Source organism: Anguilla anguilla, chromosome 4, assembly GCF_013347855.1.
Source record: "Anguilla anguilla isolate fAngAng1 chromosome 4, fAngAng1.pri, whole genome shotgun sequence".
Classification (NCBI taxonomy): domain Eukaryota; kingdom Metazoa; phylum Chordata; class Actinopteri; order Anguilliformes; family Anguillidae; genus Anguilla; species Anguilla anguilla.
Genome location: NC_049204.1, coordinates 6292590 through 6315240, shown reverse-complemented (window position 1 = coordinate 6315240; position 22651 = coordinate 6292590). Strand labels below are relative to the sequence as shown.

General features: G+C 48.8%; 1 protein-coding gene across 10 annotated transcripts in view; it reads left to right on the top strand.

Moving 5' to 3' along the window:
• Positions 1–2044: 2044 nt before the first annotated feature.
• tcf3b (transcription factor 3b) overlaps positions 2045–22651 on the top strand; it is a 53569-nt gene continuing 32962 nt past the window's right edge. For 9 of the 10 annotated variants that reach the window (XM_035414742.1, XM_035414744.1, XM_035414741.1 and 6 more), the window contains exons 1-3: positions 2045–2609; positions 14351–14452; positions 18777–18849. In XM_035414742.1, the coding sequence (XP_035270633.1) occupies positions 14378–14452; positions 18777–18849 (148 nt within the window). In that variant the 5' untranslated portion in view covers positions 2045–2609; positions 14351–14377. Of the gene's footprint in view, positions 2610–4053; positions 4411–14350; positions 14453–18776; positions 18850–22651 lie in introns of those variants that run through there. The other variant, XM_035414736.1, reaches the window with a different exon arrangement.

Here is a 22651-nt window from a genome sequence, read left to right as displayed (position 1 = left end):
TTTGCTTTGTGATGCCAGAAGTACATTTTAATGGTTGAATTGTTTTATTGGAAAAAAGGGGTCTCCTTTAAATATGGAAAAACCTCACAGCAACAATGCAACTGAACAACTGCGTGAAACAGCATAACTGGACAGCAGGGAACTGAGCGTCGATTTTGGTGGTTGAATGAAACACATCATATTGCAAGGAATTACAGGTATCTACACCTCCTTGCCTTTGCGATTGGTGCTGGAGGGAGAGACGGGTAATGCACTAGGAGATGACCACCCAGGGGCCTTATAGGTCAATCTGAGACCTCCCCGCTCAGCAGGAGGAAGCAGCCAACCTGAAAAGTCAGATGCATCCAACCCTAATGTGCTTAAAGGGCATGAAAGAGTAAATTTTAAACAGATCAGGGCGAAAGGTTAGGAGACAATCAGCAATATATTTTTATATATATAGGAAAAAAGAGGATGTGGCATTGGGTTAACATTCATGAAGCTGATTATTATGCAGAATACCGTTCTCACGAAATAACGTATTTGTGCAGTGTAAATAATAAAGGCACAGCACCTTTTGAATTGGCAAGGAAACTGTCTGCGTTTATGTCGTGGGAACACACAAGATTTCCATGAATAAACGCACGTGATACTGAAGTCAGTTAAAGGAACAGCGATAACACGGCAAGATAACCAAATAAACGTAATAAGTTCTATCACATATTAGGTCATGATATCGTTTAGATTACGAGTGTTAATGCTTCTCTGCTGTGTGCCGTACCCAGTGACTGTTCAGACTAAACTACTGAAACTGCATTCAGCGTCTACTTTCATTCTCTTTCTCTTCCCTACTTCCCCTACTCCCAATGTTGCCGATCCTCCTCTCCCCTCCCCCACACACAATTCTGTTATGATCCCCCGCACTCTATGATCCCGCACCTCTCTCTCCCTCCTCCCCACCCTTGGTCTATGAATCAGTCACAGTGAGACCAGAAGCTATTTATTTTTTGGTTCACGTCATTTTTTAGAGTGAAAAAGGAAGCAAGATGGAGTTTACTTTAATGCTCTGAGTAAACCACAGCGCGCGCGCACACCACGCAACAGTGCGCAACACACCGCGATATATATATATATAAAACCCATAGCAACTCAAAGTTGCTATGGTAACAATAAATTGCTAGATTCGATGTAATCCAATGTTGATTGAATCTGAAATTTCTCAGCTCCGGAAACTGTGGAGAAATAAAATTATTGTTTAAAGTAAATAACCTTTTGTCCCCGTGGTATAGGTCAAATGAGACGTATGCTGTGAAATGCAGGACTGGAGTATAAAGATTAATTCGTAGCTTTTAAAAAGAATGCGTTAACATGTTGAAAATGTATGACTGATTGTGTACTTTCTCGCTAGGTTGAAGCTACCATTTATACCGCAATACAAGTTATTCTACACAACAAAGGTGCATACTGAAATTTAGCCAAAAAGTGTAATATATAAATGTAAATACTTTCTACTTTCCTCTGCACAGACTATGACCTCATTAGATTTTGAAGCTCTGACGATGAATTTCAGTCAACGGCACGCAAAAAAATCACGTGCTAGCTAGGTGGCCTATATGATGAGTGTAAGACTCAGTACTAAAATGAATAAGTACTTCAGTTTACGCGTATTAAAAATGAGAAGCAGACGGTCGTCTTGTTACCGTTCCTGTTGTGTTGCTAAGGGTACTTCTTATAGAAATGTTTAATAATACCTCACAAAATAGTAGGCAGTGTTTTGTCTATTTGCCCAACTTTCCCTGTGTGCGAAAAATGTCCGATGAGTGAACCGGGAGGGAATGTTAACCATAATATTACAATGATGTCAGACGTTCAGTGCTGCTCAAGCCCCCTTCAGCCAGCCTCAATGAGCACGCAGGGAGAGGGAGCATGGAGAAGGGGGCTGGTTCTGCGTTTAGACTCGATCGACTACTGGCTATATTATCTGCTAATCAAGACTGTGTGTCATCCTATTGGCCGAGCCCCTGCTGGTTGATCATTCCATCTCGTGCTGCTCCCGCTTGTTGCAGCCAACTTTGCTGTTGTTCTCTTCCGCTCACAGGCGTAGTTCCCAAGATCACATTTATTAATAAAATACAGCGAGACTCAAAAGGCTTAAAATCGCCATTCTAGTCTGATGAGTAAATCGTATTTGTAATATTTTTCTGGTTTCTGGGACTTCAGTGACAAAGTCCAAGCTTATTGTTGGGCGTTTGAAATTGGACACCGCTAGGATTGAGGTCCCTATTTCATGCGGAGGGATACGGTTTTGGGGTTGACAATGTGGATGGAGGTTGTTAAGATGTCTACTCGAAGGATGAAACGGTCTCAATTGTAGCAACAAAAAAAGGAGACGCGAGAGTTGTAGAGTTTGGATGTGAAAAGGGAACCTAAATTTAATGACGTGGATTGCTGTACTAACCAAGGTAAAATCAGAAGAAAGGAAGATATCGTGGCTCCGAAACCCAGTGCTTTTGAAGAGGCGCTGTGGTGTGAAATTCTCTTGAAGTTTTATGTTATTTTTTTCCAACGGGGTTTCGTCTAGCTAGCTAGCTATCTTCACTGCTGGATGCTAGACATTTGAGAAGAAAAAGGTAATTCCTCCAGTGCATGCATGTTTTATTTTTGGATGGAGTGTAAGTGGCTAGTTAAAGTTATACGGGGATTGTATACTCGTTTATTGTGAATGTTAAACTTTTCAACAAAAAAAGAAATATAGACAAATAAACAAAAATAAAAACAAAAAAAGTTTTGGGAATGGGGGTCATATAAAATGGGCATATTAAGTTTTTTTGTCTTTTGTGCGGGTTTTGAGTATTTGTGTACGAGTGATGTCGTCCCCGCAGCAAGTCTTACCGTGGGGATATCACTCCTTTGTTCAGTTCTTGACAAGTTTTAAAGTACCACCGAAGTTGACTTAACTGAATTTATGACCGGTTCTAGGCAGTGTAATTGGATAAATATTTCTTCTTCGCTAGTTTCAACCTGTTCATTTGGACGTATGGTAACATTGGCTAGTTAACTAACTCAAGAGGAAGAAAGCATAGTCGAATTTGGGAATTTGGGACACTGAATTGTCTTTTTCTCTGTCCCGTTTGTGGTGAAGGGCAAGTCCTATTTTGCCGGTTATTTAACGTGTTTCTAAATATTTCGCTGTGTGTGCTTTTCCCCAAATATTCGTGGTCAAAATAGTTGTGTTAGTGGTCAGTAGTCTCAATTAGTAATGCTACAGTGTTTATTGCATATTTGTCACGGCATTCCTTGTTACAGCCCCCAGCTCCCCCCCTACCCCACCACCACCACCAAAAAAAAAAAACACATCCCTCCTCAATTGCGACCGCTTAACGTAAAATTATGCGTATGTGAAGTTTTTGTTTGTGTCTTGAACACTTACATATCGTTATATTACGACTATTTGTAGCCGTAAACGGGTAACTAGTTACAACTAACTTCGGAATGTATTTGGATTATCCTAAACCTAATTTCCGAAAGGCCAGGCTCTTTGTGCGCAGAGCATAGTCTGTGGAAGTCATTCACGACGTCCACTGACGGGATTAAATTGATCAATAAAGTAGTTTTATTTTGAAGTGATGTAACTTGACGTGCATGGAAGTATCAACCCAGTGTCCGTTGGCTTGCAGCTGGACGGCATATCTATAGTTGTTACCCTTGGGCATGGCCAATGGAGGTGAACTCGTTTACAGCTTGGAATAAATATTTACATGGGTTCAGTCTGGGAGCCTGACTAGGCAAAATAAAGAGAACAAGGCTGGGAAAGCATTGCTTAAGGATATGGGTTTGAGGAAATATGGATAGATGGACTTAATACTAGTATGAAACTAGTTCTCTGAGTTTCGAGCTTTATCGACGTCGATAAGAGGTTGCCTACTTGTACCCCTGCTAAATATTCAATTTCCTTTATGTTGGGACAACTGTTGCACCTTGCAGTATAAAATGGAAACTATAATGGATCTGGCTGTTATCGGTTGACTGCTAGGGCGCATGACTGTCTGTGTAACTACAGTAAATGTTTAATGGGAGATGGAGCAAGGCTACTTTTTGTCCGAAGTGTGAAGTCGCGATATTCGGCCTGTGGTTTGCCAGTTGTAACGTATCGAACTACAAGGCCAACTGTATTAACGTTAAACCATCCAAGTTTTTGCATGAATATTTTATAATCGTAAGGACCATTGGTTTACAAGTCCTTACACGGGTTTGCAAATGTGGTAAATGCCGTAGTGGATGGTTGCTCTAAACGTATGTTTCGTTGGCTACAAAGTATGGCGTTTTGAATCGTGAAATAAATGTGTCTATTTATGTATATATATCTTCGGGACAGAGTAGCCTAGCTTGTAGCTGATAAAACGCCAATGTTCCCTACGGTTGGCAGAAACGGTAAGTTTTGTGTTTACAGCTCATGTTGTTGCTGTCTACATGACTTGGCAAAGTCTAATCGAGATCTATCCGTGTACCTTAGTTACAGCAGTGTCGAGCGTAAGTTAGACTACATATGTTTGCCATATTTTCACAAGTAGGCCATTTTCATTTTAAAATGCAACGTATCACTGCATAGTTCGAGAACATTTTATTGGCCCTCTCTTGACTTTACTGACAGTAAGTGTGTACAGTCGTGAAAATGCATTTTGAAAAGACCAATTTGATGGCCTATGTGTATATCGCTTTTATTATGTTTCTAGGTTCTGTCCCTTTGTAGTCCTGTGCCATCTGCTTATAAAACTCACGTGGTCCTCTTAAAATCTAAATAACACAATTGTATTTCCTTTTCTAAACTTTGTCATAGTCGATAAGGACCTAATGAGCATCAACCAATTGGCTGGTAGGAGGGGGGAAAAAAAACAATGTGATTACTGTGTTGAAACCAAATCGGTTTGGTTGCATACTGTTGACATTGCATTCCTATTTTGATGTAGTTTGTCGTGGAAGTGCTTGGGGTGTTGATTTTGATAGTGAACACCCTGCCCCTTGGCCTTGGCGGTGCTTGTGATAGTTGGCTCCAGTACAGAATTACCTGTTAAAGTACACCACCTGTTGGAGCTGAAGTGTTTTTCCCTTGCCACACTTTGTTCGCGTCATTACGGCAGTATAAATTGTGCGGTTTAATGTTATATTGGTGCGGAGTGCAGCTCGCTGCATACACACACAATTGGACCTGTGGAGTGCGAATTGTCAATACCCTGTCATTTTAGGGCTCTTTTTCATGTAATCTGACCAGATTTCCTGAAAGTGACATTTGTTTATTGAGTAATGACAGGTTTCGCTGCAGCCATTAGCACCCTGGGGTTAGAAGTTTCAAAGCTTTTCAAAAACAGTGCTTAGCACTTGAAAACCTATTAGACTGCGAGCACAATGGCAGGAAACAGCCATGCAATTGTAAATACATTAGATGGAGATTCTTAGCAAAAATAGCCGAGGTGTTCGGGATGTGTCAGTGCTTTGTTGTTGAGAATGTGTCATTAGGAACATGGGTAGCCGAATGTGCGTGAATGGTTTAACTTCCTCCTCAACAATTTGCAGAATGAAGTGTTTTTTTTTTGTTTGTTTGTTTTTTTGGTGTGCATACATTGCTTATTGTGGAAGTTAGAATGCAATGCAGCTAGGCTTAATACCACACTGTACGTGTGATTTTTCTGCTTTGGTGTGTTATTTGGTGATGGCAAGTTATAATCAGATGTTTTATAAATGCATCACAATTATTGCGGATATAACCCGATGCAAGCAAAACAAACTTGCATATGCACCAAAACTGCATGTGGAGATTTGAATGGGCTATGTTTAAGATGTCTGGGTTCTTTGCCAAAGAAGCATATGTTTTCCACATTTCTTTTGACCAGTTGGGGGGAAAAAAAAAAATCTATAAAAAATTGTGTGACTGACCAAACTGATGAATTTGACCATCGGAAGAAAAGGTTTAATTTATTTCAGTGTTATTTCGCATTGGCATTGTTGGATTTGTCTACACTATTGTTTTGCTTTAAATTTGCGTCGTAATACATGCAGTTGAGTCTAATCAGCAGAATGTTGTTCAGTTCACATTCCCCCCCCCAAACACACATGCACGTGCTCCTACACACAAACACACACACACACACACACACACACCTGGGACACTGCTTCTGTTTTCGTGTATTCCGCTGTGCGTCCCTTAGTGTCTCCCTCTGATGTAGCCTATGGCAGCCATGCAGCTGAAGCTGTGTGTGTGTGTGCTGCTTTAGTGAGCTGAGGGTGGGGGGGGGGCGATGATGCGTGCTCGTGCCACACTGCTTGTAAACACACGGGTGAGAGCAATCTCGCAGGTCCGGCCGTCGTGAGGACTGTGTGAAACTACGATGGACATTCGCACCGTGTCGTGACACCGTAGTTGCCGAAATGGGAAGCAGCGATATTTTTAGTTTTCAAATTAAATGACAAAAAATATTTAAGGTTTTAAAAAGAACTGACATTATGAATTGAATAATTATTTCAAATTAAGAACGTGCCTTAACTAGCACGTAAAGCCACATATTAATTAAATTAAGAAATAAAAAGAAACCAAATTCTCACTTGGGTCTGGGAAAGGGTGGAAAGGGTGGCCTGATGTGAAAGCCTTACATTTTATTGTTATAGAAAAGCACAAGTACTGGTACTTAAACTGAAATTGTTTGCTATTAGGTCCGTATCAAACAGGCCGAGTGGTCTGGGCTTTATGCTAACACTTGTTCCAAGGGGCTCGTGCTCCTAAGTTGAAAAATTTAGGAGCACACTGCTGCATCCCAATTAGCAGATGTGCTCCTAAATTATTTTTCCTTTCGGCTCACGTTATTTTTTTTTAGGAGCAAACGCTCCTAAAATGGGAGCACTGTAGTGCCCTGGTGGTATTTGCAACCCTGGCTCTAGTTCTTATCCACACTTGTCCTTTCTGGCTAGCTGGTTTCTCTAGCATCTTCAGAAGCATTGAGTAGTTTAGTTTAGTTTTAGTTTAGTTTGGCAACTGGCGTGCGTGCATGTAGGCTCACGTGAGCGCACGCACACAGTTTCCCTGTTTTGTGCCTAATTTGGAGCGCGGCGACATTGTGTTTTTTTTCCCATTGTTGCAACATCCGTGATCAGCGCTGAGAGAGGCCAGGGCCAGCACTACCGCTCGCCGTCTCTGGAACGTATGAGGTCAGCCAGCCAGTTCTTTCCCCTCTGCAAAGGCTGCCAGCTGAGCCGTCTGACCTGTCGTGCCGCAGGACTGCGCAGCCAGAGTGATGTCACAGGCAGTCGGGCATCTAATTAGCCGTTTCTTCATTTTTTTTTTTTTGTTTTTTTTTTTTTGGGTCCAACGCTGTCATTGCATGTACTCGAGCTCTGTAGAGCCCCTCCTCTCTGTTGTTGGTGCATCCAGGTTATCAGACCTGTCATGAGCAACAAGTGCCTCAACTTGAGGCGGTACATTTTTGGAGCGCTAATTTTCTCTCTTTCATCCTTGTTAATCTGCCCGTCTCGGGTCCTAAGTATGGCGACGAGGGCTAACGGTGGTTAGCGTGTTCTGTGAACTTGCTGGCTCGGCGTTTGGGGGTCTGCATAACTCCAGTCAGTTTTAGCCTGTTGCTAAATCTGACTGACGTGTTGGTCCCCAGTCGGCACCCTGAGCCGACCAGAGGAGGATGGGTTCCCCCCTTGAGCCTGGTTCCTTTTCGAGGTTTCTTCCCATCTGCCACAGGGAGTTTTTCCTTGCCACTGCTGCCTTAGGCTTGCTCCTGTGGGGGTTTAGGCCAAGGTTGTCTGTAAAGCGTAGTGTGACAACTGCTGTAAAATACGCTATACAAATAAAATTTGATTGATTGATTGATACATTTCATTGGTAGGTGAATCAGGATTTGTTCATGGCATTCGTGCCGTAGTGTGCATGGCCTGGTTCACATCGCTCGTTGAGTTTGTATATGGTGAATATTAATCGGCCTCAGCTTTGTCAGTCCTCAGGTTTCTGCTGCTTCTTTGGGGGGGGGGGGGGGTCAGTTGTGATGTCGGGGGTCAGAATTGGCCTCTAGTTTTGTGCCGAGTATGGTTGTGTTCCATGCCATGTTGCCGTAAGCAGACAGTGGGAGCAACATGCCGCTGTGTGAAACCAAACTGTCAAATGAGGAGTGATTATGTAGGTTGTGTTATTTTTTATTTTTTGTAATGTAGATGCTAGTGCTCTTAAACTCAGTTCTTCTTAGTCTTAAAACTCAAATCCTTTTGAGGAAATTTAGAGGTATTTAGGTGCTGAGTTTCTTGTGCAGTCTGATATAATCAGGGCTAAATGCCAACTATTGCAAGCATTTGGTCGCGCTCCGTGAAACTCGTTTTTGGGAAAATGTTCTGCGCGACTGCGTCTGCTGCAGCCCTCTTCAGCCTTCACCCGAACCACCGTGGTGCTCGTCAGTTTCTCTTGCGGCTGGTGGTTTATTTTATTTATTCAATTTTTTTTCTTTTTTTTTTTCTTTTTCACTGTTAGCCTGGCATGTGGCAGAGTAACTCAGCGCATGTCACAGAGAGAGCGGGGGGGGGGAGGGTGAAGTGAAATCCGATTGGCCGTTGACTCGTCACTCATGACGGGATAATGCAGCGGGACTGAGATGTCCTCGCCGGCGCTGCAGCAGGTGCTCCACACGCCCCTCTAAATCAAGCTGTACCTGCCCGAAGGTGGAGGGGGCAGCTCTGTTCTGGATGCTTGGGAGACCAGGGCTCTCCTGTGCCTCCCGTTTTAGTGGCATTTGCTCCTGAAAATATCAGGGTGTGCTGACTGGAAATGCTCATTTAGGAGCACATCTACTCACTGAGGATGTGTTAGCGTGCTCCTAAATTTTTCAACTCGGGGGCACGCGCTCTTGGGTACTGGGGGGGGATGGTTAGCGTAGTAGAGCCCTGAAGAGAGGAGCAGAGGGGGGGCAGTTATGGCCTTCTCTCTCTGGCTCCATTGCAGTGACTGGGGTTTTAAGGGCACCCCCCCCCCCCCCCACACACACAGTTTTTTTTGTTTTTTTGTTTTTGTCGTCTTGTTATCAGTCCAGATGTGAGAGGAGCGCGGTTTTGCGGTTTTTCGTCGGTAAATTACTTCTGTGGAGCCGTAGCAAGCGCAGAACAAGGAGGGACAGTCCCAGGAAATCTGTCACATTGGGGACTTTTTATTATTTTATTTTATTTTTTCCCCCCAGGCTGTGCTGTTTTTCCTCCGGTCGTGTTTTTTTTTGGACAGCATGTTTTCAGGCTGGATGATCTTTGGATGCATGTGCATTAGGCCTTAAGTGTTGCAAATTTGTTCAGTGCAGCATTATCCCCAGAAGTATGAGTGCCAGTCAAAGCCACACTTGAGTAAGAACATGGCTAACGGAGGCTCAATAGCACCGCTATGTAACAGAGTATTTTTTGGTAAGTTTAAAAAGAATTATTATTAGTACTTCAATAATCCTGCCAGAATCATTCGGCTGAAAAGATCTTCCTCGTCAAGCAAAGTAATACTGCTTTAGCTGATGAAGAAGTCAGCAATGGTCATGTAGTATAATCTTTAAAAAAATAAAAATAAATAAACTACCCTTTCTGTAAGGACCACATTATATAATGGTCAGTGTTAAGTCAACTCTGAGAGTTACTGTACTCTGAGGGAGTGGGTTTCGGCCCTGTTGGACAGCCCCCCTGTGATCTATTGTGGAGTTAAATTACAAAAACACTGAGCTGTGCTCGCCGGCAGAAAGGGTTTGTTCTGAATACGGGGAGAACAGGGTCCGACTCTCAGTGAGAACCCTCACCTTCAACAAACAAGGCTATAAATCACGCGTGGGCGGGGCCGGGCGCCCTCGTCCAATCCAGCGGGGTCACGCCAGGGGTCACGCCGGGGTCACGCCGGCCCCGATACGCCCGCCTCATCGGCAGGTTGACTGATCTCGCCTCGATTGACGTCCAGCATTCCGTCGTCGTGGCGGCGTTTTACGTGCGTGAGAGCGTATAGACGCAGCCCATAATTTATAATCTTTTTTTTTTTTTTCTCCCGGTTTGCTGACCATAATTATACTCCTCAGTGAACGAATGCTGTCCTTGACCTGACGCTGCGTGCGGGTGGGACAGAATTTTATCAATCAGGTTGCCCTCAACTTAACTGCTTTACACTTTAGTTGAACTGATGGCTTTGTTTTATTGAGTACTGTTAAATACAGGCTGTATGGAGTATGATTCTGGTATTCTTTAGCTCTGTAGCGGTGCAGCTAGTGCAATTTTTTTAAATTTGTAAAACAATCAAACAAACAAAAACATGTTCAGTGTGTGGGGTGCCAGTATCCTCAGAGGAATACATGGGAATATTGCTTTTCCCATTTTACCACATTTAAATCTGCTACCTGCTGCTTTCCGTCTGCAGAGCGTGTTTCATTCACCTGTGTTCTCAACACGGAATCTTCCCAAGGACAGCCTGGTTTAAAATGTTTTTGTGGTTTCTTGTTAATGTCTTTGCATTCTTGCGTGTATTGACATCAGTTCAGTGTCGAGGTGTGTACTCAGCCAAGTTCCACTTTTTATTGGGTTTTTATGGCCAGCTACATGAATGTGTGCAGTTGTGTGTGTGTGTGTGCGCCAGTATATAAATTTAGCTTTAGCTTGTGTACATTTCAGTAATACATTCTATAAATGAGGGATCGAGCTGTTGGGCCAAGTTTATATAAAGAGAATTGTTTCTTTTTATGGTTTTAAACCGTAAACAGTTTACACAGGTCTGTGTACAGTTACTCATTTGAAATATTTACTCCGCATTAATAAAAGTATCAAGCTGTCAGGATAATTAATCCCTGGTATATTTTGGCGAGATTAATGGCGCCCATAAACAGATATGTTTAAAAATGTTCCAGCGCATTACGCGGTCTGGGGCAAATGTGCTGCAATCCGGTGCCGCGCAGGGGCGGAAGCCAGAATGCATTAGCTGCTGCTAATTCTGGCGGGCTACGCGGGAGGAGAGGCCGCGCCTCGGGGAGCGCTGTGAGGAAGTGCCACCTGACCGTGACCCTGGAGCCGTCGCCGACACCGCGGCTCACCCTGGCCCTGCTGGTGCAGTGCTGTTTTTTTGGTTATTTTTTTTTTTTTTTGTGTGTGGGGTTTTTTTTTGTTTTGTTTTTTTTTTTTTCATTATCTTGTTTTTTGGGGTTTTTTGTGTGGGGTTTTTTTTTTTTCGGTTCGGTCGGGTGCTTTTTTTTTTGCTTTCTCCGACACTCCGTTAGAGTAGAAGTGCCAGCATATGGTTTTGGAGCTGAACTGCGGCTTTAGTTTCACTTGTCGGGGGGGGGGGGTGCGGAGTCGTGCTGTGGGTGCGGGGGATTGTGTGGGCTGTGTGCTGTGCAGTTCCCACGTCGAGTGCGGAAAAGCTTTCTTTGTGCCGCCGGAGCGTTGCGCTGCGTTTTCCCGGTGCCAAACGTCGCCTGAGTGGACCAATCGCGGGCGGGCATTCGCCGAGCAGCTGATTGGTGGCGTCCGAATAGGTGGCGTTCAGACGATGTCGGAAATCGTACTGGAAAAATGCTGATGCAGACGGGCCTGCCTGTGCCTTATGCCACATTCTGTGAATTGGGTAGGCTACTTCATGCTTAGACAGTCCAAATTCTGTTGGAATGGCGGATGAATTGTGTCTCGTTTTGTATGGACGCTTGAAAGGTGAACGCTCCTGTAAATGGAAAGGTTATTTATTTGAGCACAAGCATTTGGGATGGGGCCATTTTATGTGGAACTGATCTTGGTTGACTTTTTGATCTCCTGGCATTAGGAGGTTCATTGTTGGGCAATCGATAAACTACATTATAGGAGTTTCCCAACCTCAAATATATTTGTCAAAGAGGGGCATTTGGGTAGTACTGTGCTGAATGGATCCTCACTCTCAAAGCTTGAGCGTATGGTGAATTTAATGTTGAATTTTTTACCAAAAACATTGCACAACTTTACTTTTGACAGCTTTTGCTTGTGTTTGACTGAGAGCATGTTTCACGATTGGCTGTTGCGCTGCCAAATTCAGCCTGGTTATTTTGGAATGTTTTACAGCCATGACAGGACCACAATGAGCCGAGAAAGCAAGCTGGAAAAAGCTGTCGTTTCCAGAAAAGCTGTTTATCGGCCGCATTAATTGGGGACGCGGTGTAGCTGCGAGCTGCTCGGGGAACTCCGAGGCTGTCGGTACGTTGCAGTCGCTCACCCGAATTTCTTCCCAGGAAGTGACTGTGAGAAACTGTGGCGCAGGCACCGGTCTGCTAAGCCTCGCGTTAAGCCAGCAAAATCGGTATTTAATGTGTGATAAAGTTTCATTAAGAGCTCCGCTCCCCTGCGCGAATGCGTAAGCGTGTGATGAGGGGGATTATGACCGCGGGTCACAGGCGGCTGTGTTTCTGCCGCTGCAGCTGCGGTTGGGTTGGGAAAGACGAGGTCAAAGTTCCATCACGAGGCGCTCGGCGCACTTCAGGTGTGTTAATCTACACGCCCGGCGCTCCCAGTGTTCCTGCACCTGCCGGTGTGTTGGGTCAGACGTGTGTGCAGGACGGAGTGTAGCACAGTGGGTAAGGAACTAGACTTGTAACCGAAAGGTCGTAGGTTCGATTCCCGGGTAGGACACTGCCGTTGTACCCTTACAAGGTACTTAACTGAAATTGCTTCAGTATATACCCAGCTGTATAAATGGATACAATGTAAAATGCCATGTAAAAGTTGTGTAAGTCGCAATGGATAAGAGCGTCTGCTAAATGCCTGTAATGTAATGTAATGCTCGAGCAGCGTTCCTACACCTGCAGGTGTGTTGGGTCAGATGCATGCGGTCGAGCAGCGTTCCTACACCTGCCGGTGTGTTGGGTAAATCGTGTGCTCGAGCAGCGTTCCTACACCTGCCGGTGTGTTGGGTAACTTGTGTGCTCGAGCAGCGTTCCTCCACCTGCCGATGTGTTGGGTCAGACGTGTGTTCGGGCAGCGTTCCTACACCTGCCGGTGTGTTGGGTAACTCGTGTGCTGGAGCAGCGTTCCTACACCTGCCGGTGTGTTGGGTAAGACGCGTGTGCTCGAGCAGCGTTCCTACACCTGCAGGTGTGTTGGGTAACTCGTGTGCTGGAGCAGTGTTCCTGCACCTGCCGGTGTGTTGGGTCAGACGTGTGTGCTCGAGCAGCGTTCCTACACCTGCAGGTGTGTTGGGTAACTTGTGTGCTCGAGCAGCGTTCCTACACCTGCAGGTGTGTTGGGTAACTTGTGTGCTCGAGCAGCGTTCCTACACCTGCCGGTGTGTTGGGTAAGACGCGTGTGCTCGAGCAGCGTTCCTACACCTGCAGGTGTGTTGGGTAACTCGTGTGCTGGAGCAGTGTTCCTACACCTGCCGGTGTGTTGGGTAACTCGTGTGCTCGAGCAGCGTTCCTACACCTGCCGGTGTGTTGGGTCAGACGTGTGTGTTCGGGCAGCGTTCCTACACCTGCTGGTGTGTTGGGTCAGACGTGTGTGTTCGGGCAGCGTTCCTACACCTGCCGGTGTGTTGGGTAACTCGTGTGCTCGAGCAGCGTTCCTACACCTGCTGGTGTGTTGGGTAACTTGTGTGCTCGAGCAGCGTTCCTACACCTGCCGGTGTGTTGGGTAACTCGTGTGCTGGAGCAGCGTTCCTACACCTGCCGGTGTGTTGGGTAACTCGTGTGCTGGAGCAGTGTTCCTACACCTGCCGGTGTGTTGGGTAACTCGTGTGCTGCAGCAGCGTTCCTACACCTGCCGGTGTGTTGGGTAACTCGTGTGCTGGAGCAGCGTTCCTACACCTGCTGGTGTGTTGGGTAACTCGTGTGCTGGAGCAGCGTTCCTACACCTGCCGGTGTGTTGGGTCAGATGCGTGCTGGAGCAGTGTTCCTGCACCTGCCGGTGTGTTGGGTAACTCGTGTGCTGGAGCAGCGTTCCTACACCTGCCGGTGTGTTGGGTCAGATGCGTGCTGGAGCAGTGTTCCTGCACCTGCCGGTGTGTTGGGTAACTCGTGTGCTGGAGCAGTGTTCCTGCACCTGCCGGTGTGTTGGGTAACTCGTGTGCTGGAGCAGCGTTCAGTCATCCCCGGCTTGCTGAGGCAGCCCCAGGTGTTTGGTCGAGCGGTCGTCCCTAGGGCTGAACCGAGCCCATCTTGCCGTGGTCGGATTGGCCGTTCAAACCCGGGCTGCAGGGTGTGTTCTGTAGCCATTTCCATTCTGTATTTCAGATTTTTTTAACGTGCGTTTTTTGAAAAGCAGCTTCTGTTTTGTGAGTGAATGGCTGTCAGGTGGCGGAGTGGCTCCAGTCATGGTCGGTGTGTTATCGTGTGATTTTTATATTTTAATTTGCATTTTTTGTTTTTCGTAGGGCTGTTTGTGGCTGTGACTGAGTGGCATGACCGAGCAGCAGGAGAGGATGGCCGCAGTGGGAACAGACAAGGAACTCAACGACCTCCTGGATTTCAGTGCGGTGAGTGAGCGAGAGAGGGAGCGAGAGGGACAGAGAGAGAGTGAGAGTGCAAGAGAGCGAGTGAGAGAGAGGGAGAGAGCACGAGAGCGAGAGAGAGTGAGAGAGAGCGAGAGAGAGGGAGAGAGTGAGAGCACGAGAGCGAGAGAGTGAGAGAGTGAGAGAGAGGGAGAGAGGAAGAGTGAGGATGAGAGGGGGAGAGGAAGAGAGAGGGTAGAGGGGGTGGGGGTGGGGGTGGGGGTGGGGGTGGGGGTGGTGGGCCTAGTGTGAGGTGCTCCTTCAGGGGGTCTGTTTGGGAGGGGGGAGAGGGGGTGTCCACTTCTCCACATCCACAGATCACGCCCCCTTGGTTTGGTTTGAGCAAACTGATTGGTTTTCATCTGGGCCCATTGAAAATGCTGTACGGGGTCACCTCATGGTTTGGAGATTTAGCATGGTGAAATGCCTTCAGTGATCCTCACTGCTGGTTATGATTGGTAGTGTGTTATTGGAGTTGTCTGAGGTTAAATGTATTGTGCATGATGTTAGCCTGCTTTGTCCATTTAAATATCCCTGTGAGAAGTAGCTCAAGGAGGATATCCATTGCTCTAAACTGACCATTTCTGAGCCGATTTAAGAGCTTTTTGCTCCCTTATGATGTGGTTTGTTGCATACAGCTCTTTCACATGTGCACAGACCACAGCCATTAGAGCTGTACAGGTCCATGGCATTAGTGTGGCCACTTTCATGCTTTGAGATTTCTGCATTGCTTACATACGTTTAAGTACAGTGTGCATTCAGCTGGACTTTACATGCGGTTAAGTAATCCGTCCATCCGTTATCTAACCCGCTAATACCTGCTCAGGGTCGAGGGGGCAGGTGGGGGGCGGGGGGGGCGGGGCGGGGGGGAGTGGATGTGGAGCCCTGGACAGGTTGCTAGTCCATCATAGGACACACACGCACGTACTGTACTCGCACACGCACACCATTCACTGACACACTGACACACTCGTACCTATGAGCAATTTGGACACTCCAGTTAGCCTAGCCTAACCTAGGCTAAGGACATAGACATTACCCTATCTTTGGACCGTCTCCACGTGGACACAGGGAGAACGTGTAGACATAGAAAGGTCCCGGCCGGCATTCCGACCCGGGACCTCCTTGCTGTGAGGTGACTGTGCTTCCCACTGCACCATCATACCGCCCAAGTTCAAGAATAAGTCATTGAAAACACGGGTTCGGTTATCAGTGTACACTTTTCTTGGGTGTTCATTTTAATAAGTTAGGCCCATTCCACCCGTCTATTCCATGGGCTTGTGCTTGGCCGCGTTCTCGCAGTCTGTCCAGTAGCCTATATTTGTGGACTATATGGGAGCGGTTATTTCTAGTATGGGCACAGCTAACAGTTGCCTTTGTGCGAGTGACATATTCCAAGTATATTATCTTTCATCGCAAAATGGCGGCTTATAACGTGCAGGGAGGGCCGCACAATAAAAGGATGGAAAAATGCCATCGTGGGCCGTGATATACGAGCCGCCCGCGATGGAAACGCGTGACAGCTGGGCCCGCTTTATAAGTTGAGAGAGCCCCTTTATGGGGGTGACCAGGGACTTCGGCTGGAGCATAAAGGCCAGGGCGTGTCCGATGCTGGGAACTGGGGGGTTGGGGGGTTGGGGTTGGGGGGCGGGGGGGGGGATTTGGTGGGCTTTTAAATGTTGAGGTATTTGTTAACAAGGGTTTACGCTTGTGACTGCTTTTATACAAGGTGTCGGTTTCCAAAACAAAACTGGGAAAAGGTCTTTTTTTTTGGGGGGGGGGTGGGTGGGGCGGTAAATTTGTTTGAATGAGAATGTTTTAGTATTTCTCTGTCTTTGATAAAGAAGGAAGCTGGTTTTATTTGATGTGCAGGACTTCCTCATGGAAGTTTAAGAACTTTCGGTTCTCTGCAGAGGCGTTTGGTTTAAAGTTTGGGGACCCGGATCAGCTCACTTGTGAGTTGGGGGTTGTAGGTAGAAGGGGGGGGGGGAGGGGTCTCTGTTCTGGGGCTTCTAGACCAGGGGTGTCCAGTCTTATCCAGAAAGGGCTGGTATGGGTGCAGTTTCTGATTTAGCCCAGCACTACGACACCTGATTTAACTATTTAAGTAATCGCGGTCTTCAACCAAAAACCTCGATAAGTAGAATCAGGTGTCTCAGTGCGGGGCCTACACGAAATACCTGCACCCACACCAGCCCTTTCTCGGATTCCATTGGCCCGCCACTGCTCTGGCCCGTTTCCCTGTTAAACCTGCCTGTGCCTTTTGGACCATGCCGGGCGGGCGGGGCTCAGCAGTCGGCCCTGTGTCTTGTAGGGGACCACAGCTCACGGTGGAGCTCAGCAGTCAGCTCTGTGTCTTGTAGGGGACCGCGGCTCACGGTGGAGCTCAGCAGTCAGCTCTGTGTCTTGTAGGGGACCACAGCTCACGGTGGAGCTCAGCAGTCAGCTCTGTGTCTTGTAGGGGACCACAGCTCACGGTGGAGCTCAGCAGTCAGCTCTGTGTCTTGTAGGGGACCACAGCTCACGGTGGAGCTCAGCAGTCGGCCCTGTGTCTTGTAGGGGACCACAGCTCACGGTGGAGCTCAGCAGTCAGCCCTGTGTCTTGTAGGGGACCACAGCTCACGGTGGAGCTCAGCAGTCGGCCCTGTGTCTTGTAGGGGACCACAGCTCACGGTGGAGCTCAGCAGTCGGCCCTGTGTCTTGTAGGGGACCACAGCTCACGGTGGGGCTCAGCAGTCGGCCCTGTGTCTTGTAGGGGACCACAGCTCACGGTGGAGCTCAGCAGTCGGCCCTGTGTCTTGTAGGGGACCACAGCTCACGGTGGAGCTCAGCAGTCAGCCCTGTGTCTTGTAGGGGACCACAGCTCACGGTGGAGCTCAGCAGTCAGCCCTGTGTCTTGTAGGGGACCACAGCTCACGGTGGAGCTCAGCAGTCGGCCCTGTGTCTTGTAGGGGACCACAGCTCACGGTGGAGCTCAGCAGTCGGCCCTGTGTCTTGTAGGGGACCACAGCTCACGGTGGAGCTCAGCAGTCAGCCCTGTGTCTTGTAGGGGACCACAGCTCACGGTGGGGCTCAGCAGTCGGCCCTGTGTCTTGTAGGGGACCACAGCTCACGGTGGAGCTCAGCAGTCGGCCCCTGTGTCTTGTAGGGGACCGCGGCTCACGACGCAAGGCTAGCGGCTCAGAGCCCCGGCCGTGAGCTGGGGATCTATCGACGGGCCGGTGCCTCGGGCTTTAATTGATTGTAATGGAAGATCGCCGTCTTTGCAGGGCGAACGCAGACGCGAAACCGCCGGGTCCTAATTAAGAAAATGTTCCTGTCATCAAACTCGCCAGCCCAAATGAATTATGATTTCGCAACTAATTAGACCTCGCCAGTATTAAATCTGCCCGTGTATCTGATACCCCCAAAAGTGTTTACTTCTGTAATTACCGGGCACTGAATTATTGCACTGAAACCTTAAGGCATGCCGGTACTTAAACAGAATAAAAGCCTTAATGCACAAAAGACCTCACCCTTCAGTGGTAAAGATAGACAGAGCCCCTTCAGTAGCATTTCCTTTCCTTACATTGTCTCACCTGTCTTGTATAACTTCAGGGTTTTCCCCTGGAAGATCGTTAGTGGAGGGGGAGGTGCCTGGGTGGGGGCGGGGGGTGAGCTGAGCTGCGGTGGCGTGAAGTGGCTAGCCGTGGTGTTCACACAGTACAGACCACACCTGACCCTGAGAAACCATGACTACAGTGACGGCAGTTTTTTTTTTTTTTTTAAACGGTGCCACCCTGGCCTGTTCTCCTCTTCCCTGGGGAGGTTTATGTACCTGAGGTGCTCCAGAATTCGGGTGAGGTGCTGTGTGTACCGGGGAGGGGGGGGGTGGTGGATTGGGGGGGGGGGGGGGGGGGGGGGGGGGGGTGAGCACCCTGAACTTGTGAAGGAGTCTGAGGCTTTGACTGTCCTGTGTAGCTCGTCTGTTAGATTACTTTTCTGCCACCGATGCCCCAGTGCAAGGCTGCTGTAAAGCCATTTACTGTGGATTACACACGTTCTGGTGCCGCGTCCGGCTGACCCACCACGGTCCTCAACACTTTGTTGTTTTCCTAGCAGCTCCGGTTTGAGCCGGATTGGCCGTTGTGTTTGTTCCCCGCTAACTGACCAATCAGAATGCAGCATCAAGTAAAAAAAAAAATTTAAAAAAAGAAATGTATGAATGAACTTTCCGACCTTGGCTCATGTGTAGTGTTGTGGTGGTGTGGTGTGTTGTGTCTTGTCACTTAAGAGGCCTGCGTTGTCATCCTCCTCCTGTCTCTTGTAGATGTTCGCGCCGCCCGTGGCCAATGGGAAGAACAGACCAACGACGCTGGCCAGCAGCCAGTTTGGAGGGCCAGGTAGGCATCCTCTGATTGTGTTTCCCCCCCTCTCCCCCCCCTCAGTATTTCTATCTGCATTTCTGTCTATTGTAGGTGCTTTACTGTGCTCCCCTTAGTGTAGTGACAGGGCCATTTTTTTTCTTTTTCCTTTTTTTTTTTTGTCTTTTAAGTGTGTGGGGGGGGGGGGGGGTATGGACCTGCCCACTCGCGCCTGCTTTTGATCGCTTTTACGGTCGCATCAAAAGAGCCGAACGCCAACGGTTGGTTGGTTGGCGTGAGCCCTGGCGTACACGGGGCGTGGTGTAAATGTGTACAATGGGGCGTGGTGTAAATGTGCACAATGGCACGACTGTGTTGGGACGCAGCCGATTCCCCGCTTGTCTGGCTGAGAGAGTGCCACAGCTGGGATCGAACCTGCAGCCACCTGGGGGAGGGGGGGACCAGGGAGGAGTGGGGGTGGGGGGGGGGGGGGTCACTCAAGGCCGTTCCAACGACTGCGCCCCACGTCTCGCCTTGCTTTATTACAACGATTTTTTTTTTTTTGCCCAGAAAAAAAACTTTGATCTTTTCGTTCAGGAAAGCCGGACGTTCCTCGTTTGTTGTTTATCGCCTGCGTGGCTCAGAACGAAAGAAGAGGCTGTAAAAGTTGGTTGTGAAATTGTTCTGTTGATATCCGCCTGCCACCCCCCACCCACACATTCATGCACATACACACTCGCACACACAGACACACACACGCACTCTCACACACACACGCACTCTCTCACACGCGCACACGCACGCACACACTCTCTCACACACACATACACACACACACGCGCGCACTCACACACACACACACACACACACACACACACACGCACTCTCTCACACACACACACACACACACACACTCTCTCACACACACACACACACACACATTAACACACGCACACACTCTCTCACACACACACACACACACACACACACACAGGCACACAGACACACAGACACACACACACACACACACACACACTCTCTCACACACACACACACACACACATTAACACACGCACACACTCTCTCACACACACACACACACTCACACACACACACACACACACACACACACACACACACACACACACACACACACACACGCACGGCTGGCTTGTTTTCTGTCCTCCGCTCCCTGCATGGTGTTTCTCAGCGTCAGGCCAGAAAGCCGGGCCGTCCCGCTGGCTTTGATCATGGCTTTACTCTCCCTGTGCGTACTGAGAGCCCCCCCCCCCCCAAACCCCCAAACCTTTACTCTCCCTGTGCGTACTGAGAGCCCCCGCCCCAAACCCCCCCCCCAAACCCCCAAACCCCCTCCCCCCCGCCCCAACCCCACCCCCCCCCCGCCCCAAACCCCCAAACCTTTACTCTCCCTGTGCGTACTGAGAGCCCCCGCCCCAAACCCCCCCCCCAAACCCCCAAACCCCCTCCCCCCCGCCCCAACCCCACCCCCCCCCCGCCCCAAACCCCCAAACCTTTACTCTCCCTGTGCGTACTGAGAGCCCCCCCCCCAACCCCCCCCCCCCCCAAACCCCCAAACCTTTACTCTCCCTGTGCGTACTGAGAGCCCCCCCCCAACCCCCCCCCCCCCAAACCCCCAAACCTTTACTCTCCCTGTGCGTACTGAGAGCCCCCCCCAACCCCCCCCCCCCCCAAACCCCCAAACCTTTACTCTCCCTGTGCGTACTGAGAGCCCCCCCCCAAACCCCCCCCCCCCCCCAAACCCCCAAACCTTTACTCTCCCTGTGCGTACTGAGAGCCAGGGCAGGCCCTCCCCCCCACCCCAAACCCCCTCCCCCCCCTAACTCCGACCTCCACCCACCCCCCCCGCCCCAAACCCCCTCCCCCCGCCCCAAACCCCCCAAACCCCCAAACCCCCCCCCCCCCAAACCCCGACCTCCACCCCCCCCCACCCCCCCCAACTTTTTATGCTTCCAAGATGGTGCAGCCGAGCGAAGGCTGGAGGCGATTTGAGAGCCTTTGAACATTCAGTATGGGGCTGCGTTGCATCACACTGACTGCAGCTCTGGAATTCTGCTCCCAAAAGGAGGGAGCGGGGGCGGGGGCGGGGGCGCAGGGGGAGGGACCGGGCCAGTTTGGGACTGCAGTCCCCCTCGCTGACGAGACGAACGCGGCGCTGGTGTCGGTTCCCCCAGGCGCAGACGGGAAATGACGGGGGCGGCCGCTCGCCGTGTCGCAACTTGGCGGGTTTTTATGGAAGCGCTCGTTGTTTTTCTCTGTCAGTCACGGGGGTGGGGGGGTGGGGGGGTTGGGGGGGGGGGGGGTGAGCGGGCCTTTGGTCCCCCCCCCCTAAAATATTTTCCAGGGCTTGGCTTTGCGGTCGACGGATACACGGAACCGTGTGGATGTTTTCGCGGCGGTGCTGTCGTGCGGTCGAGGCTAGCGTGCGAGCTACGCCGTTTTTAAACGCCGCTGTCCGCGCTGTCGCCGAGCCGCCGTCCGTAACGCACGGTTACGCACCGCCAGAGCGCAGGGCCCGCGGCTCGGGACCGGTGTTTACGATGCGCGATGAAGCGCAGCGACGCGTGCGTTCAGTCACTGAACACGGCATCGCGTGGGCCTACGCTCGGCCGGCTCGGTGGAATGTGTGTGCTCAGGTACGGGGCGGTTTCCCTGTCTGGGCTACACCTGTCGTTTTGAACATGGGAGGCGGTTACCTGAACATGGTAAAACATGTGAATGGCTTATTTGGGGTACGTGAATTAAGCTGGGCTGTGATTGGTCTGATGCGACCAATTCAAATTCATACTGAAATGTGAGAACGGTCTTTGGTGTCTGGGGATGCCGTATGGAATGACTTCCTTTTGACTCTTTGTCACTGTCCCGAAGTTGGCCTTAAACTGTTGAAGAGGCGTTGGTGCTTGCTTTTTTTTTTTTTTCACCCTTCTCTTTCCTTTGAGTGAATGACCTTTGACCTTGTAGAGTTTTTCACTGACGTCTCACAAGTGACACGTTCTGCCACAAGTGTAAACAAGTGAATTTCAAGCGTCTGCCTTTTACATTAATTGAGAGAGGTTAAGTCATTCTGGATCCTGGCTTCTGAAAACTGTCCTCTCTATTACCACAACACAGTACAGTATTTTGCTGGGTTTTTAAATCCCTGCTTGATCACAGTAGCCTGATCTTTCTTTTCTTTTTTTTTCCAAGTGACTCGACATGCTTACTTCCAAAATACTTGTTGCATAGTGCTTGGACTGTATGCTCTACAAAGTACACCATATGTAGAAAAATCAGTTTCTGTTCAATGTGTTCAAAATAGTCGGCTATTGAACGATTTTATTTAGCGATATGTTTGCTGTGTCATATGTTTATAGCATAAAAAACTGTTCTGTTCTGTACTGTTTCTTTTAATCCGTCGTGGCTGACGTAAAAGAGAAACAGGCATCAGCTGTAGTTCAGGCCACTGTGGCTTGCGTTAAAAGTTCCTGTTTGAACCGTAATGTTAGGTCCCTGGTGCGCCCTGGTTATTGTCTTTTGAAGTGTAAACATTGATTTATGCTTTTTACTACTTTTTTTTTTTTAAACTTGTTTTTCTGCTGTCGGCGTGTGATTTGTGTCTCTTGGAAAGAGCGGATGGCTTTGAATCTTACGCGAGCGTAAACCAGTGCGTGTGTGTGTGTGATTCGCTTAAACGCTGAAAGGGAGTATTCAGAACTTTTCATCGCATTCAAACTGATCTCCAAAATGGAGGTTGCAGTGGGAGCAGGCGTAGCGTTGAGCCTGTGAGCTTTCTGCCCCTCTGTGCCCCCCCCCCCCCTCTCCA